The sequence below is a fragment of the Centrocercus urophasianus genome, unplaced genomic scaffold, assembly GCF_019232065.1.
Source record: "Centrocercus urophasianus isolate 14NV4802_14NV808 unplaced genomic scaffold, USGS_Curo_1.0 seq_11, whole genome shotgun sequence".
Lineage (NCBI taxonomy): Eukaryota > Metazoa > Chordata > Aves > Galliformes > Phasianidae > Centrocercus > Centrocercus urophasianus.
This window is the reverse complement of record NW_024884253.1, coordinates 36548742-36567464: the sequence shown is the minus strand read 5'-3', so window position 1 is coordinate 36567464 and position 18723 is coordinate 36548742. Positions and strand designations below refer to the sequence as shown.

Below are 18723 nucleotides of genomic sequence, written 5' to 3'. Positions count from 1 at the left end.
GTGTAGCCTGGGAGAAGACCTCAGGGGGACCTTATTTTGGCCTTAAAATATTTAATAGGTTCTTATAAGAAAGGTGGACAAAGGCTTTTTACCAGGGCCTATAGTGATAGGTCAAGCTTTAAAGTAAAAGAGGGTAGTCTGAGGTTAGAGATAAGAAATTCTTTACTCGAAGAGACCATGGAAGAGATTGCCCAGAGAAGTTGTGAATGGAACTGGAAGTGTTCAAGGCCAGGTTGGATGGGGATTTGAGCAATTTTGTCTAGTGGGAGGTGTCCCTGCCCATGGCAGGGAGTTGGAACTGGGTGGCCCTTCAAGTCCTTTTCAGCCTAAACGATACTATGATTCTGTGCCTATAGGTGAGGAAGGAGTGATGAGCCAAACTGCAATAGGATGTGAAGAAGCTGCTGTTCCTCTGTCAGCATCCTGGATAAACTGTACCTCTTGCAGCTGTGATGGTCTGAGACATTATCTGCCTTCTAACAGTGTCATATTTCTGTAGCTCAGGTTGTTCACGGTGTAACCTTATACACTGTGAAGGCAGAAGAAGGAGAATGCTGTGTCTTGTTCACAAGATGATCTGTTCATCTTTGGTCCTGGACATGTGATCGGAAATGCTTTATTACTGGTCTGTTATAGATTCATATCACAGCTTGGTCTGATTAAGCCCATGCAAGAATCTGGAGACAACCTGGCTGTCCAGGACTTGTGTGTTATTGCTTGCATCACATACAGTGTTTTAAAAAAGCCTAAACTGCTGAGAGACTTGGTCCTGTCATGGTATGGAAAGCTTTTCAGCTGTGGAGGTTAATGCATTAGGGCAGCTCCCTTAGTGCAGTGACAAACTAGAGTAGTACTGTAAGAGTAGAGTCTATGCTTTATGTATTTCTGTTCCTAGTGTGCACTGACATGATGTGAACCATAATGCTCTGTGGCATTAATAATCCATGCATAGAATTCTCAAGTAGGGGTAAGAGAAAAGTTAACAACACAAATGGAGCCATTATAGTGTATTTTATTAATGAGGCACATTTTGCTTGCATCTCAGTTGCAAAACCTTCATTTTTTAAACCCCAAGTTAGAATATAAGTAATAAAAATTTTGAGATATCAGTAATCAGAGTAAACCATACTGCAGAAATTGTGTTATTAACACAAAGGCATATTAAATGAACTGGGAAAACTGGTGGGTGCATCTCATCAGCATCACAAGTGTGTTTTTACAGCACACACAGGATCTGAATATTACTTGGCAAAGAATCTGAATTTCATGTCAGATGTCTTAGTAAGAACATAATTTCTTACCTATCATTTTGGAATTTGTGTGTGTGTGTGTGTCCCGATACCTGATGAAAGAAATGAATGAGAGACAGATCAGGACCAAATGTCTCTAATGCCCTTGTCCTACTTTGATTTCTGTTACCCCCATAGGAGCAGGACAGACTGTTTTCCTGCAGAAAACATCAGGGTTGGGTGAGGTTTTTGTCGTTAGTAATGTAAACCTTCTGTAGGCACCATCATCATCTGGTGGACTTCTTTAGTGAATGTGAAATACTTTTATGCTTTTATGTAGTTAATGTCAAGAGCGTAGATCACTTCAGAAGTAATGGTATTAATTAGTATGTTTAGCAGATTATTCCACAAAAGTAGAGTGGAACTAATGCTCTCACTCCGGATATGGAATAGAACATTATGAGCTGTATAAAGATGCTTTATACTTTGTAAGCAGAAAGCGATTTAACTTCTTTTTTGGTGGGTGGAAATTATATATCTGAGCTTCAGTGGCAGAATTTGACCTGTCGTTGTCATTTCTAATTATTAGATCATATGGAGGCATGCTTGTATTATGCTTTAATCTTCCTACGCTTGGAAAAAAAACATTTAAAAATTGTGCAGGTAAATGTTTTGTCACAGATACAGTTGCTTTTGTCAGGCAGTGATCTCTCTTTTCCAAAGGTGATAAAATATGTATTGGTTAGAGCAATGACTTAGGATCTTGGAGTTAATTCCTTGCTTTGCTTAAGCAACAAAGAGTGTAAAGAAATGTAGTGTAAAGAACCGGTGGGCTCAAATGTAGAGGTACATCCATTGTGGTAATACAGTCCAGATTCATGGAAGCCATGGAAGCTTTGCCTCTTCCGAGATGCATTTTTGCAATGTTGAAATGTGTATAGTAGGGGGCAAAATGCTGTGGTTTGATATTACTGAAGCGTTCTGTAAATCTGGAACATTAGGAAGAAGTTGTATTTATACCCCTCTCTGCCTCTCTGGTTTTTTTTCTTCTTTACTTTTCTTTCCCACAGTAAAAGGCTTTACAAGATAAACTTTAGGATAAATTTTTCCTATTCTGTTGATTTTTAAATGCTATTTTAACATTTAATAAATATTTGGCTCAGAAAATAATTCACTACTTTCTTATTTACAATTGCTTACATTGCATATTAGTAGAACATTACATCAGAAGGTTAAACAGAGAATGAAGCAGTCACAGTCATTTCTGCTCTTGGCATGTGCTTTGCTGGAAAGGAATTACCATGTTTTGAGTCTTGCTGCGAACTCTACAGGGCTGCAGTCCTGCCAGCATATCTTTGTTGGTCATGAGAATGCTCTTTTGATTGCACTTTACTGAAATGTTCCGCTTTGAGTACCGAGGGTTTAAGAAAAGATTAAAGGCATGAGACAAGCAGGCATAAGATGGGTCCAATCATGGTATTTAAAGACATTCCATGATCCTGTAAGCACTCCATTGCCTCTGTTAGAGTTTGAGACAATTTATGTGAAGATTCATTAAAACACCTCTTGACTGTTTTGATATTTTCTCATGGGCTACTTATAAATGCAAGTGGCACAAAGTAAGATATCTTTCTTTCTTTAGGTGGTATTTTTGAGATATTTTGAGTCATTCAAAATAATGTAGGAAATTGATTAGTTTTTACTAAATGAGATGGCAAAATGAAATGCGATTTTAATGTAAATACTTGTGCTACACCTGATCACAAGCTCTTGGGTTCGTAGCTGTTAATGGAATCTAACCTCACCCGCATTGTGTGTTCCTACAGGTAAGGGTGCTGTGCTAAACAGGGTGACTGAACAGGTTTCCTCTTTTCAGGTTACTATCATAACAGCACGAAAGTAGCTGTGAAAACTCTGAAGCCTGGAACGATGTCTGTGCAAGCCTTTCTGGAGGAAGCCAACCTCATGAAGACGCTTCAGCATGATAAGTTAGTTAGGCTTTATGCTGTAGTGACCAAAGAAGAACCTATTTATATAATAACAGAATTCATGGCAAAAGGTGAGAATGACACAGGATCGGCGTCTCACTAAATGCTTCCCATAAGTCAGTGCATTTCCTTTAAGAAGCAAGGAACAGAAAAGGAAAACTTGGGATTTTAGCTCTATTCTCTTGTATGCTCCAAAATAAGGCATCTGTCTTCAAAGGGAGAAATATTTAAATTTATAATTCCTTGTTGCATTTTTAAGGTAGCTATTTCTACAGATTTCCTAAATGTATCATTCTTGAATTGTTTTAGATGCAGAGCATATAACACTCAAGTTAATCTGCTTCCTCTGAGTTCCAATATCTAATTTTTTGGTCTGGTGTTCTAATGAGGCACTCAGTAATGAAAATGTTAGAGATTGCCTTGTGTAGCCCTTGAATTGATAAGCGTTTGGGTAATAAAGTGAGTGATGTGTGCAAGGATGGCTGCACTACTAGAAAAGGACAACCTGTAGCAGAACATCATGACACAAGAAAGTGCGATTTCCTTCACAGATTGTCTTGGTAGTGGTTTTTAATTTATTTGTTTCAGCCTGTTTTCATGCAGTAGTGATGATGACTTCATAAACACCAGCTAGAATTCAGAATTCAGGAACTTATTATTTATGACTTTGAAAGAATTAATCTGTGTGATTCTCCTAGAGAGCTTTCTTGATAGTCCATAGAATAGGGTCGTTATCAAATTCACCACTGAATGAAGGTATGATTAGTTTTCAACACTCAAGAAAACCACAAAACTTGGATACCTGACGTTCTGGCGTGAGCATTATTGTCATTAGATTATGTAAAGAGATGATCTTACTGCAATCAACTTGAAAATAAGTCAAAACTATTCACTACAAAAAATCTGTGACCCGAGAAATTGGGTACCCATTGGGAACTTTATTGTGATAGTAAGCTACACTGACTTAATCATTCTCTGTTGTAACAGGAAGCCTGCTGGATTTTCTGAAGAGTGATGAAGGAAGTAAATTGATGCTTCCAAAGCTGATTGACTTCTCTGCTCAGGTAAGATTTAAGAAATATGCTAAAAATTGAGGGGGGCTATTTGTCTCCAAGACTGAAATTCACAATGGAAAACTTCACCATATTTTTCTTTTTCATGAAATGAGAATGTAGTTTTCAAATATATTTTGGTCTGAATAGACTGGGTTACTTGAAAAAGGGGATAGAAGAAAAAAGTGTTTCAAAGTGACCATGTGAAGGTAGGCATCCCTCTTCGATAGCGCTGGTGAGCTGCTTAGATGGCAGTGGTACACAGTCACTTCCCTTTGTGGAAAGACTGTTTTCACTTAGAGCAGCTATGAGGTAGAAGTTTAAGTGCAAGTTCTATGGAGTTATGAGATTCGTTAATAGGAGGATAGTCTTCATAAATTAGGTCAATTAGTCAGATCTCTCTGTTAACTTCTGCAGAGTATTGCTGGTTTCTAATGTAATCTAAAATCTAATGTAAATTACTGTGAAATTAGTAAAATCTAATCAAATGGTGTTTCAGGTGCCAGTGGCTGACTTATGAACCAGTGATTGTTTAAAAATGCACAAGTTATCCCATAACTATTTATCATAGCCCAGAGTCACTTGTATGTCAAAGTCTGTGTCAGATGCCCATAGTCTGGTGTTCTGCCTCTGACAGTTACAAACTTCAGATGTCCAGGGGGCATATAGAGAATAAGGTGAGAATTGTGGGTTTGCATAATTACAATTTACGTAAAGTTGTAGCTCATGTTACTAATATGTAATGAAGGCATTTCTGGTAGGTTTTCCTGTCTCCAATATGTTCTTAATGCATTATAGTTTGCAGAGGGTTGTAGCCTGTTTTACTAACTTGCTACAAGTCATGGGGAAAGATGAGAAAGCCCTTAAAAGATTTAATAAAATATTAGTGATTTATACAAAAACATTTGATATGAGATCATTACACAGCTGTTAAATACATTGTGTATTGAGACATTTTTATGTAGGTGTTCAATATCTCAAATACAGATTTTTTGTAACAGATTCAATACAGGAACTGTTTTTACTATAATTATTGGTTCAGCGTAGCTACTGGTTAAGTATTCTGAACTATTTAGGTAATTCATCCTTGAGAATTTAGTGGAGATAAAAGCTTTGTAGATGTGAAAAAAAAACGTTTGATTCCAAGCCATAGTTTGGAGATTGGAAGATTGGAAAAGAAAAAATAAATAAGGAATTAATATTTGGTAACTTTGAAAATAGTGGGCAAAATTGAAGGGAGAGAAGAATATCTGTGGTCAGTGACTGACATGGAGGAAGGCTGAAGGTCAGCCAGGACGCGTGGTTGTGCAGTAGGCCTTTTTAATAGAGCTCAAGTTGTTGTGTTGTTTAAAAGAGTTTAGCATTTTCAGAAATTTCAAACATAAAAAAGCGTAATGAATTGGAGAATGAGAAAAGGCAACTGCATAAAACCTGGGTAAATAACTTTCACTGCGACAGGGGTCAGTGATCATAATTTACAAAGCTTTGAATGGCGGCTCATTTGAAATGGAGGTGACTGATCGTCCTGATCTGCCAGTAACCTCTTTGAAAGCCTCTTCCTGCACTTGGCCTCAGAGGGCAGCACCTTAGGCAGCACAGGAGGTATGTGAAGTCACTTTCTTCACATAAGATGTAGACTGTTCAGAGAAACGTCTGAGATCAAGGCGTGCATTTGGTTGCAGAGTTATTTTAAAAGGATGTTCAGGAAACACTTTCTGAAGATTTCCAACTACAGCCCAAATAAATGGAACAGAGAACAAAATCCAACTGCAACAGGGATTTTTTCTATGGAAAGAATTTGTGGGTTTTTTGAGCATGTTCGTTAGAGGCTTTGAACATCGTCAACTGAAAACAGGACTGCATGGGATAGATTTGCAGGCTGCATTTGGTTCTCAGGCCAGGGATTTCACTTTGAATGACCAAGATGTTGCATTAGTCCTGTCTAATTCTGGCTGTTCAATTGCCTGTTCTGTAGGACAAAAGTCAAACTAATGTAATTTCAAACTATGTGGGCCTATTGCTTAGATAATGGTGATTTTACTGCAGACTACTTATGGACCACATACTACAAGACTGTAGGCTGTATTACATAAATGAGAGCATAATGTGTGTTTGGTTAGTTTAGGTAGTACTTTGGCTTGTCTAAAAGGGTCGTTAGTTTATTCTTACAGTAATGATGTTAAACTCTGAACAGCCTAAGGGGAAAGAAATTCAGTGAGCTGTGCTTCAGAAGAGGCATGGAAGGAAACCACAGTGAACTAAAATGAGATCAGGAATGTGTTTTTCTTTGGTGGCACACACATGAGCCGCGCGTGCCTCTCTGATGATGCTTTTCCAGTAAAGCAGTTTACCAGCCTATCCAAGCTTCTTGGGGAGACTGAAAACATACCAAGTGGTAGCAGAGGATTGTCTTTTCTCATCTGATAAGTCTGTGATATTGCACAAGACTGACTTGCTCACAGCCACGCTACACAGCTGGCTTGCTTGTGTCCTCATATGTGCGCGTGAGAATCTTGTTGCAAGAAAAAAATTCTGAAAGAATGTTACTCGTTGCAGAGCAATACTTTAGCAATGGACTTGTGAGTCAGCAGAACAAAAAGGGACAGGATATGCTTCCACTTAATATGTTGTCTTTCTATCTAGAGGGATGGCATTTGTCACCTTACAGTGGCCTTGTTGGATAAGGAAGGATTGAGGATAAGAGGAGGATGTGGCTGTGTGACTAACAGACAGCCGAACAATGTAGTGCCCTTAGACGTGAACCCAGTTCTGGAGCTGATTTGTCACTGTGCTGAAGACTGCAGTGGGTTGGTGTTCCATTACCAAGCAGCTGGTCAGTGCTCTGCTCCCTGAATTCATAGAGCCTGTGCCTGGAGAAATCGTGAAAGAAATCTGTGTTTGCAAGGGATAAAATATTCTGATTTTGAAAAAAAAAAAAAATAAAAAAATAAAAATAAAAATAAAAATAAAAATAAAAAAAGCAAAGATTTCTCCCACAGGGAATAGTAAGCATCTTTTTCAAGCAAGTCCATGAATATATTGCTACACCACTACCCTGATTTTGCTGTTTTGTTTGCTGACCATACACAGACATTGATGTCATTTTTAATAGTACCAGATGAGTACTGAGGTAGACTTAAATCTGGTTCTTATCTTTCAGCATGGCTTTGGACTTGGATATTTTTTTTTTAATTTCTATTCTTTGCTGTGCAAGCAGACACTATTTATGAAATCAGGTCTATGGAAAACATTGCAACAAAGTCGTCGCTAGGAAGGTGGTCCAGCTTGGTTTCTAAATCTGTGCCCTAAAAGAGCTGAAGTTTCTCTTTTGTGTTTTAAATAACATGTGTGAATAGAGGCTGGGGAAATCTGGTGTTGGCCCTGCCCTAGCAAAAATATATTTGGCCCCTAGAGATGAATGCAGCAGACTCTGTAATGTTTTAAAAGAAGCTGAGCTTGGCAAACCTTCAGCAAACCTTCGGCACACATTGCCTGCATTAATGCAGAGCAGGGCTATGGTATCACCTGCAGAATTCAGCAGAACTGTAAATTTGCAGTATATGCCAGAACCAAAGCCAGGACACAACATGTGAGCCTCCCTCCCTTATGGGCAGCTGAGCAGCACAGCGGCCTCATGGGCTGCCCTTGCAACTTCCTCTGCCAGCCAGCCTGATACAACTCACAGGCACTTCCACTTCCTGCTGCTTCTGCCTCTCAGCTCAGCAAGAGGGCTGAGGAAACACGGGGCTGCTCTTAGCTGCTGCTTCCCAGTCCTGAGCTTGAGCGTATGTGGATTTCATCACTTTGTCCACAGTCTACACTGCCAAATCTTGCTAATGCAGCAGCCAGAGCATGCAAACTGCTCTCATTCCTCTCATTTACGGGCAGTAGCCAGGCAGTTGCATCACCAGAGGTACTGCCACACTGCATTTCACTAGCTATTTTCTGTCTTGTCTCAAAGCTAATTTGCCCACGAAACTTGTAGTTCTTTATTTCAGTTATTGAAATAACACTTGCCTCTGTTTTATGAGGTCAGCTAAGACAATATGATGCAAATTCAATGAACCTTTTGAACTAAGTTATGTTCTGCTCTTGTTTTTTAAAAGATGAAAGCCCTTTTTTTTTTTTTTTTTTTTTTTTTTTTTCTGCTACTAAACTGAAGAAGTTCTGGATTCCTTAATACCCCAATCTCTCAATTCAAGCACGCTTCATGTCTGCTGGCAGGCAGCAGCAGCATGGAAGGTATTTTGAAGCAGCGTTTATTCACAGCTCCCTGGCTTCTGCTGGGTGTGCTTCCACCTGGGCTGTCACATGTACAGGTCCTGAGAAGAATAAAAAGCCACATCTGTCAATACAAAGTGAAGCCTTTTAAAAGTGTACCCAAGGCCTCTCAGAGTAATCTAGATGAGTTCTGTTTTAAAACCATGGATGAAATAGAGCTGGGAAATGTCACAGAGTTTTTATCCTAGCATTTCTTAGTAGTTTGCTTTGTTTTATTTTGTTGTTTGTTTTATTGTTCATTTGTCACTTAGAAATGTTCAACATGACCTGGGTGCTTGTATTCAGCTGTTGAATGCTGTGCTTCCCCTCCTTCTGTCATTCAAAACTCCCTGCCTGTTTAGGAAAAGGAATACTTTTCCTATTTGTTTGTTAGTTTGTTTGTTTGTTTTGCCTGCTCCAGTGTTTGTACATGCATGGTTTCACTGCAGTCCTCCGATTGGATGCACCAAAAACCTTTGTCCTGGAATTTCACAGAAGTGCAATTTTTATTTGCTGAAAATGTAATGAATTGTTTGCTATCACATTCTTAGTCTGTGACTAATCAGATGATGTCTTCAATTGTTCTGGCACAAAGAAGTGAAATAAAACAGGCTTTCCCATGGCTTTGCTTGGCTGGATGTGGAAACTAAATGCCACCACCACCACCTTCTCTTTCCTGAGATGGTTCTTTACTCCACAGTCAGCAGCCAGTCTAAATGTTGCATCTGTGCATGGAAGTATGAGGAAAGTCAATTCATTCATGATGGTTGCTGTATTTTCACATTGACATTGGTGCACCTGTCTGCATTACAGTTCTACGTGCCAAGCTGGCCAGTCCAATTTCAGCATAGATCTTAATGCAAAACCTTCACTTTCACATTTCCTTCCTCCCCAGACCCAAGTAATTATATTTGGAGGAGAGAACCAAATACCACTCTTTCATTTTGTGAGATGTCTTTGAGTCTCTAGCAGGACACTCTGCAGCAGTTATTCATAAGTAGCTTCTTCCTTCATTATAAAATACCTTTGACTTATATCCAGAAAATATGAAATGCAGATGTTCTTCACTCTCTTCATCATCAGTTTCTTCCTGGTTTAGTGTGTGAGCACCCCTTTGTGTTCTGTAAGTGAAATTAAAGACTGCCCTGCAGAAGTGGCTGTCTGTCGGCTTGTAAGAAAACCATTGCAGTGGAAGGTGGGAAGGAAAGTGGCTGTACTTTCCACTGCTTCAGCTGAAAAAGAGGAATGAAGGCAGTGCGGTTTCAGTGCTGTAAGTGGCAGTAGTGTGTGCGTATGTTGTACCCCTTGGGGGCTTTTGAAAAATGCATAAGCAGAAGTGGTGTTCATGTTTGCTTAAAATTTAGTCAGGAACTTGCACCTGCTTTTCTGCACAGCTGAAACATGCTGTTCTGGCATTGAGAGGCACCAATGTACCTGAATTCTGCTGAGATGGAGAGGAAGGAGCTCATGTCTGAGGGACCAGGACTGGAAAAGGACTCTTGCTTTGCTTCTGCTTCATTAACAAATGAAGTACTTGAAAGGGGCCTACAGGAAAGCTGGGGAGGAACTTTTTATTAGGGCAGATAGCAACAGGATGAGGGGAAGTGGCTTTAAACTGGAAGAGGGTAGATTTAGACTAGATATTAGGAAGAAATTCTTTACTGTGAGGGTGGTCAGACACTGGAACAAGTTGCCCAGTGAAGTTGTGGATGCCCCCTCCCTGCAAGCATTCAAGGCCAGGCTGGATGGGGCTTTGAGCAACCTGGCCTAGAGGGAGGTGTCCCAGCCTATAGCAGGGGGCTGGAACTAGATGATCTTAAAGGTCTCTTTCAACCCAAACCATTCTATGATTCTATGAAACTTGAGAGCTTTTGTGTTTGTGCTTACCAGGAAGGGAACCTGCTTTGGGGGGGGTTGGACTCACTGATCTCTGGAAGTCCCTTCCAACCCCTACAATTCTGTGATTCTGTGTTCCCCAAGCCATAGGGATGGCAAAGACCTGTTGCCTCCAGTCATTCTGGGATAGGATCTGTAGCAAAGGTTAGGTTGCAGGCCTTGCTTGGGAACAACCTACCAGCAATCTCACAAGGAAGAGAAATACTGACAGCTCCCAAATGCTATTTTTTTTTTCCTATTTAGCTTTTGGACGGCATACTAACCATGTGTAAGACCTACTGCTCTGAGCTGAGAAACTATTTGTTTCAGTTTCTTTTCTTTCTGAAAAGCAGTGCATTTTTCTTCAGTGGATGTAAAAAGAGCAGTCTGAAGCAAGCACTGAAATAATCATCCCAATATATATTCTGAGGTCATTAATCACCTTTAATTTGATTTGGAAAATAACTTGGGTTGATGAAACGCAAATGAAATTTACATGTGATAGTATCTGAGTGCTTGCTGATGCCAAATGCTCCTCATGTATGAGCAAGTAGGCTGTGCTGCAGGGGAAGATAAACGTAAGCTATTTGACTTGTCTTAGTAACTGTTTCGTAATTGCCCAGGCTGATAGCAGGTGATTAGAAAGTTGGTGAGGATTTTTGTTTGCTTGTTTTTGTTTTTTAACTATTTGCATTGTTGCTTAATCAAACCTTAGAAGAACATCTGTCTCTCTACTGGTAGTGAATAAATGAATGTGACTTTGCTGAGTAATTGAAAGAACAGAGGTGCCAGGCTGTTGATGGTATTGTATAGTGTTGTAATACCAAAACATTTGTTCCTTTTGATACAGATTGCAGAAGGGATGGCATACATAGAAAGAAAAAATTACATTCATCGAGACTTGAGAGCAGCTAATGTTCTGGTTTCAGACTTACTGATGTGCAAAATTGCTGATTTTGGACTAGCTAGAGTCATTGAAGACAACGAATATACTGCAAGAGAAGGTACGTACTTTTATGTTTGCCCTTAAAGCTTCAGCCTCTGGGAGGCAGTGGGACTGTATCTAAAGATAATAATAAGGTCACCAAGGACAGAAAATGCCATAACAACTTCCTAGAGGCAGCATTTTAAACTTTTTAAAAGAATAAGGAAACAAATAATCTTTCTGTGCTTCCCAGGCTTGTGGAAAACTTAATTTACATAATTTATTATAAAAAAAAAAATAATAAATATTTATATAAATTATAATATATATAATATAATAAATATATAATTATATATATATTAATATATATAATATAAGATATATATATATATATATATAACTTCCTCCTTTTAAAGGAAGTTAGGAAATGCACACATTTCTTTTTTCTAAATAGAACAAATTGATTATACGTCCACAGCTTCCATCCCACTGAATTAAATGCTGAAAAACTATGAATTACTTTTTCTTCACATTCTAAGTGCCATGTGCACCACCTTTTCTCTACAGAAAGGAAGCAGTTGCAGTTGTTGCAAGGACCTTTTGCAAAACTGGTTGTCTTTTTAAGCTGTGGCTGTTTAGAAATAACTGAATGTGAAATATGTTAAGATACACACTGAAATATGTTAAAATGCAGGCTGAAGCTAGATTGGCTTTCTTTAAAATTGTGAAAGTTAGTTAAAGCTTTGTGAAGTTCCAACTGATGGGAATGGTAAGATGATTTTTTTTTCCCTGGCAACTGGGCAGAAAGGAGAATGCTTACTGCCACTGTAATTCATGATGCTGAAGAGGCAAAAGGTGCCACGTATGAGGGTTGATCCAAAAATAATGCCTCTTGTTTCATTATGTTGGCCTGTCACGTTAGAGGTGGATGTTGGTGGCATGGCAGTAGAGGCTGGACCTTCCTGCCAGTGTTCCATTACATTTGTTGTGTAACAGACAGCAACAGGACAGTCTGACAAAATGGCACATGATGTAGAAGTGTGGATAAAGCAAAGGTGTCATTGAATTCCTCCATGTCGAAAAAGAAATTGCCTTTGACTGATTGAAACCCCTTTGTTTTTTAGGTGCAAAGTTCCCTATTAAGTGGACAGCACCAGAAGCGATTAACTATGGATCTTTCACTATTAAGTCTGATGTATGGTCATTTGGGATTCTCCTGTATGAAATAGTTACTTATGGAAAGATTCCGTATCCAGGTATGGATGTACATTGATACTGTTTCTCTGTGTTTACACTTCAGTGTTAAAAGATGAATAAAATACCCAGGGAAAGGAGGCTGAGGCTTATTGCTCTCTTACAAAATCAGAGAGGTGCTTACAGCACAGAGCAGGGTTGGTCTCTTCTCACTGGCGACAGGTGATAGGCCTAGGGGAAATGGCCTCAAATTGCTCCAGGGTAAGTTTAGGTTGGATATCAGGAAAAACTTTACAGAAAGGGTTGTTAAGCACTGGAATAGGCTCCACAGGGAGGTGGTTGAGTCACCATCCCTGGATGTTTTTAAAAACCATTTGGATGTGCTGCTCAGGGACATGATTTAGTGGAGGGTAGTGGAGGGAGTTAGAGTAGGATGGTTAGGTTGTGGTTGGAATGGATGATCTTTTCCAACCTGAGCAACTCTATGATTCTGTGAAAGAGCTGGCATTGGACAGCAGCAACAGCAGTGATGTGGAAAACATCAAGCAGGTAAAATTCATGTTTTGAAAACTTTTAATCACTGTATGTGTAGGCCATGTGCATCTCTTGGGTAAATTTTAGTGAATGGACTAATAGCACCATGAATGAGGAATCATTTTTATATGCTCAGTAGTTACTACTGAGCTGCTACATAAGTCACTGTCTTTTTTTTTTGATGTAATATTGAAAAGTACTAAGGAAGTGTGTTTTCACAAGCAAATAGGCTCGAATATTTTGTTTGTGTTAGCTATTCTAAACAAGTAAGAAAAGGGAGCCTAAAGCAATGTCTTGATGGACCACTAGGAATAGTTACACTGTTTTCCTGTGGTTCAGATACAAGGCCCTGGTGAGGACATTGATAATGGCTACATTATGTAGCTGTGAAATGGTTTGGTGCTTTGTTTCATTTTTCTTTCTTCTAAACAAAATATCTACTAATGTTTCCAACACAGAGAAACAGCTCGGGTAAAGGATATTTGTGCATAGAAAAATGTCGCATCTCAGGCACAGCTGATCAGCTAGGAGCAAGCAGGCTGCACTCAAGCTTACTGACATAAAAAAAAAAAATAACCTAAATTCTCCTATCTTGTGGGCAAAGGGAGCTGTATTCACCTGCAATGCTCACCTCCGCTTAGTAGATGGAGTAACTTCTGAGAAGCTTTAGAATCCTGCAGTTGGCAGACAGAGAAGGGGGATGTTAAAGGGATAGAACTTGGTGACCGAGAAGACTTAACACTTCTGGACATGGTGACGCAGGACCTCACGTGAGATTCAAGCAGCAGGGGCAAAGGTGATGGCAGCCAACTTTACATTATGCGAGGGAAGAACATATCAGCTTTCCATGCAAGACGTAGAGCCAAAACTGACAATCTGAGTCAAGATTGTCTCTCCGAGGCTCCAGTTCAGGGAAGCACTTAAATTCAAGAGCAACCCCCTCAACTGCAAGAGGTGATAGGACTGCTTACACAACTCAGTGTTTAAACATATGCTCAGGGTAACTTTTTAGGCAAGGGATATAAAATATGTACCTAACTAGCAGGTCCTCCCAGACCTACTCTAGAAAAATGCTCATGTCCCCAAGGAAAGATCAGATGGAAGCTGTGTGCACCAGGGTAAGGTGTCTTTAAGGTTTGTTTCTTCCCACAGCTGGAATACTTTATTTCCCATTAGCACATTCCCATGTACCCAGACACTGGCCTATGCTGAGATGGCTTCCTAAGGTTATTTCTGAATGCCTTGAAAATTGTCCTTCCCTGAGCAAAGCTACAAGCTCACCTGGAAACCAACACTACAACAATCCAAAACCCAAACCAGTACTTAATCCAGCAGCTAAGCCTGCTGTCTCTTCAGCTCTGTAAAATCTATCATATTTCTAGTTTAAGAACAAAATCAATTGGTACAACACTGTACTGCTGTACTACTGTGGGAAAATTCTTTTTTTAGGGGAAGCCTGGGCAGTTGGTTTTTTTTGTTTGTTTATTTGTTTTTTATGTATGGAAATATTTCTATGAGCATGCTAAATAAGCTATATGCTGTGGATTCATTTGTCAGACAGCTGTTAGGTGGAGAAGCCTCTAGACTGCATAGTGTATGATCTTAATAATTCTCAGGCCGTGTTTGCATTAAGCTGCAAGAGGGATACATGTCTATTTTAAACAAAAGAGCAAACCAAGTCACCTAACAGACAGAAAGTTAACATTGAAGAACCATTAGGACAGCAAAGTAAGTGGATGACCGATTTTTTTTCACATGAAGAAATGTGACCAGTTTGGGCAAATTACCCCAGGATGGCAAGAGTAAGTTATAGGATGTAACTAGCAGCCACTGGGGCAGATACAGTAAATGGATTTTTCAATTCTAATGGGAACACTTAATAATTGAAAATAATATTTTGAAGAACCACCAGCAGCTAGCAAGCTTTCAGCATAAAGCTGCATTTGAAAGGGTGTGATTTACGCTAGCAAAGAAAATCAAATTAGACAACTGTGTAGGAAGCATTTCCTGACAAAAAAGATGGAGCTCTTGTGATCTTTGTTCCTAAATTCCAACAGCTGTTTTTCTTCCAGAGAAACTCAAAGCAGGCAGTGGGACGATAGGATCAGGAACTATCTCTGAAATATGGCACAGAGCTGTAGGCAAGGAAGTTGAATTGGCTGTTAAAAATTAATTTCCAGGTGATTATACAGTATGTTGAATATTGGAAACAGACACATTTGCATCCCAATTATGTCAGCTGCTCTTCACAAGATGCACTATTTTCTATGCATTGGGATTCTTCCTCCATACTGCTGTGTTCGCATCATTTCCTGGGCTCTATCATCTGAAATCATGTCTCTCTCTATGAAGCTTAGCAGGTACCACAGTGTAAATTAAAACAGACCCATACAAAATCTAGAGTTGGTCCACTGCTAACATATAAGCATGTAAGCATAACAGAAATGCAACAAATATGTGTCATTTACTGACTAGGGTGTAGTTTTGGTAATTGTTGCTGGAAAAAAGAACAGAAAAGTTGAATGAGTGGCTAGTTTGAGAGCACTACAAGGAGTTTAGGGTAGATAGGTAAGCTGTTTTGTTTTTAAGAAAACACATAATGAACATACATGAGCATGTATTTAGTATGAAATAGTGACAAAAGGTTTTTCAGTTTTGTCTTTTGAACTTGAAGAAAAAATATTTGTTAACTTACTTTAACAATTAGTTATTTAACTAAAGCATTACTTGTCCTTGGCATTCAGCATGTAGCAATTATTCCTTAAAGACAGTAGACCTAAGCACAAGCCAAAAAGGTGCCTTAACTCCCAGCACTGGTCCTGTTCAACACAAAAGCTGAGGAGGAGCAGTCCCCCTGTGTTGTAGCTAGCCAAGGCTTTGCATAGTATGACCAACTATTTCAGTGAGTACATTCTAAACATCTTATTTTCTGTATTTATTTTGGCTTTGCTTTGTCTATAGTGCAGTAACTGTATTCTGTGAAAGCATCCCATGCCCCTGCTGAAGTCTTGGGCAGAACTGCCTGCATGCAGCATTCCAGCGGAGGAGCAGCCAGCAGCTGTCAGGGCTGGAATACCCTTCTCAGTATAAAGTTCTCACTGATAGAGGCAAATATCCAGGCTGAAACACAGGTGCTTCCCACAGGTGCCATCGGGGAAGAAATGGCATTCCCTGAAATGTAGAAAGCTTAGAGTCTTGTGTTTTGGAAAAGATGGTCCTGGCATAATTACTCCATTGGGTTGCACAAACTGTACAGAGGAAGGGGCAGCTGAAAGGCAGGAAGCAGTTCTCTTGCTGGCCCAGGCATGTGAAGGATTGCCTTCTAAGCATAAGTGATCAGATCACTCTGAACCAAGCTCTCAAGGAGCTGAAAGGGGGAAAATAAGAAGGAAACAAGAGGAGGAGTATACAGTTGATAGCAGGCCACGCTCACAGGACTGGTCCTTGAGAGGCAGAAGCTGTACTGCTGGTAGTTCTTTTTCTGAGAAAAGGAATAGAGAACAATAATTGAGAAACAAAACAAAACTCAGCACAAATAGTACAAGGAAGAGGAGAGAGGAAATTGCCTGTTGCATGTAACAGTATCAGGGATGTCCATTATCTTGCAATCAGCAAGTTACGCAAAAGGCAACGTAGAAAAAAAAAATCTGAAAGCTTCTTAATACAGCAAGGTTGCATTAACATGAGGGACTGGTCGTGTGGTGAGACAGTTATGCTGCTCGCTGTTGGCATGGAGCAAGGAGATTAGAACCTCTGCACATAGGGATGCTAAGGAAAGAATGACACAGGTGGCCAGGGTGGGCATCGTGGCTGTGGCTCTTATCCAAGAAGAGGAAACAGTGGCAGCATGGATCAGCTCATCAAAACTTGTTTTTTTTAAAGGTATGAGCAATTCAGATGTGATGGTCGCTCTTCAGCGTGGGTACAGAATGCCACGAATGGAAACCTGTCCGGCTGAGCTTTATGATATCATGAAAAACTGCTGGAAAGACAAAGCAGAAGAAAGGCCAACATTTGATTACCTACAGAGTGTACTTGATGATTTCTACACAGCAACAGAAGGGCAATATCAACAGCAGCCATAGAAAAAAAGACCACTTTTTTCCTATTGACATGGATCATTGGCACAGACTATTACTTGGAGAGACTGCTGTAACCAATTACTTTGAGTTTGGACATCTTAACCAAGTGTGGAAGCTGGAGTGCTGAAGGAAAGAGTAATTCTGAGCAAAATAATCTTTTTTTTTTTTTTTTGTGGTCAAAGAAGTTACCTTTAAATGCTTGGTATTTTGCAGCTGCAGAAACATCCCAAACTGAGCAGACCTTTTGGATTGGGAAGGGAGACAGAAGGAAAGCTTATTCACCTGTGCCATTTTTCAAAGCCTTCTTAGGCTCAAAGTCATGAAATGCATTACAAGGATCCCTTTATAAAAGGCATACACAAACAGCAGCTTTCAAAAGAAAAAGGAACAACCCCCTTACCTCTTACATGTTTAAGTTGTTCCTCATGACAAAGTCATGACAAATGCAGCATACTGTTAAAATTGTTTCTGTATCCTTGTTATTTCACATTAGTAGTTGGAATACCATCATCTCTTGTCAGACTTTCTAAATGGTATAATGATTTATTTTAAGGAAGGGCTATGGATGTAGTTCTTTACGTTGAGAACAATTGTTTTACTGCTGTTACTCATGAAATTTAAAATCCTCTTCAAAGCAATGCAACAGCCATCTGATGCAGAAGAGCATCCATGAAGGCAGACTCAGCAGCGTGCCCAGCTCTGCGTTCAACCTCCAGTTTCCCACAAGGCCTAAGTTATCATCTGAAGTCAATGGGAAAGCACAGGATGGTGAAGGAAGTTCATACATTCATTGCAATCACTGCTACCCATGGAAATATTGTAAGATTAATTTTTAATCATGTGATTATTCAAGAATATTTCTTAACTTTTGCTGCTTCAATCAACTAACCCTAAAGCTGTTTTAAAACTAAAACTAGCTCAAGCACAGCCCAAACCAATTTGTGGAGAGATGCAATGGGATTTTAAGTAAGTTATAGCATCTCTGCAATTTAACTTTCCTCATATATAAATCTGTAGCTCTAAAAGGAAATGCAGTTTGCTATGCTCTATATATCAAATTGTTTTTATCAAAATGACCGAACAGATGAGCTAGTGCAATTACAATGCACCTACAGTATAGATGTAGGTTTTTTCTTTTGGTGACACTGGCTCTCACCACTGAAACCCAGGACATCTTTGCCACCTCTCACCTTACCCAGTTGTTCAGGGAAATGGTACTTTGCAGAAGCTTCAGACTCTTCATTAAGCTTTGGTGTGCCTGCAGCTAAAGTTCAGCAGCATCAGCAATCATTGCTTTTTCTCCATTGGCTTCCTTCAGTCAAACTGTGCTGCTTAAGCAGACTATCAGTTAAATATGTAAATATTGTTTCTATTATATGGTGATTTTTAATTTTAAATAAACACTTAGTCTGAAACAAGTTGTACAGTAGTAATTTGGGACCAAAAAAAAGTCTGATATTCTGTCTGTACCAGTAGCTTCACATGGAACATCTGTTCATTACCATTAACGAGTTTCTTTTACAATGGTAAATATTAATGGATGCTGCTTGCTTTATATCAGTTCAGCCTGAAGCCACCAAAGCA

General features: G+C 39.4%; 1 protein-coding gene across 2 annotated transcripts in view; it reads left to right on the top strand.

The window, feature by feature from the left end:
- LYN (LYN proto-oncogene, Src family tyrosine kinase) overlaps positions 1 to 18554 on the top strand; it is a 45803-nt gene extending 27249 nt beyond the window's left edge. For both annotated transcript variants that reach the window (XM_042838713.1, XM_042838704.1), the window contains exons 9-13: positions 3106 to 3288; positions 4205 to 4281; positions 11255 to 11408; positions 12454 to 12585; positions 16940 to 18554. In XM_042838713.1, coding sequence (XP_042694647.1) covers positions 3106 to 3288; positions 4205 to 4281; positions 11255 to 11408; positions 12454 to 12585; positions 16940 to 17142 — 749 coding nt within the window. In that variant the 3' untranslated portion in view covers positions 17143 to 18554. The remainder of the gene's footprint in view (positions 1 to 3105; positions 3289 to 4204; positions 4282 to 11254; positions 11409 to 12453; positions 12586 to 16939) is intronic.
- The last annotated feature ends 169 nt before the right edge of the window (positions 18555 to 18723 follow it).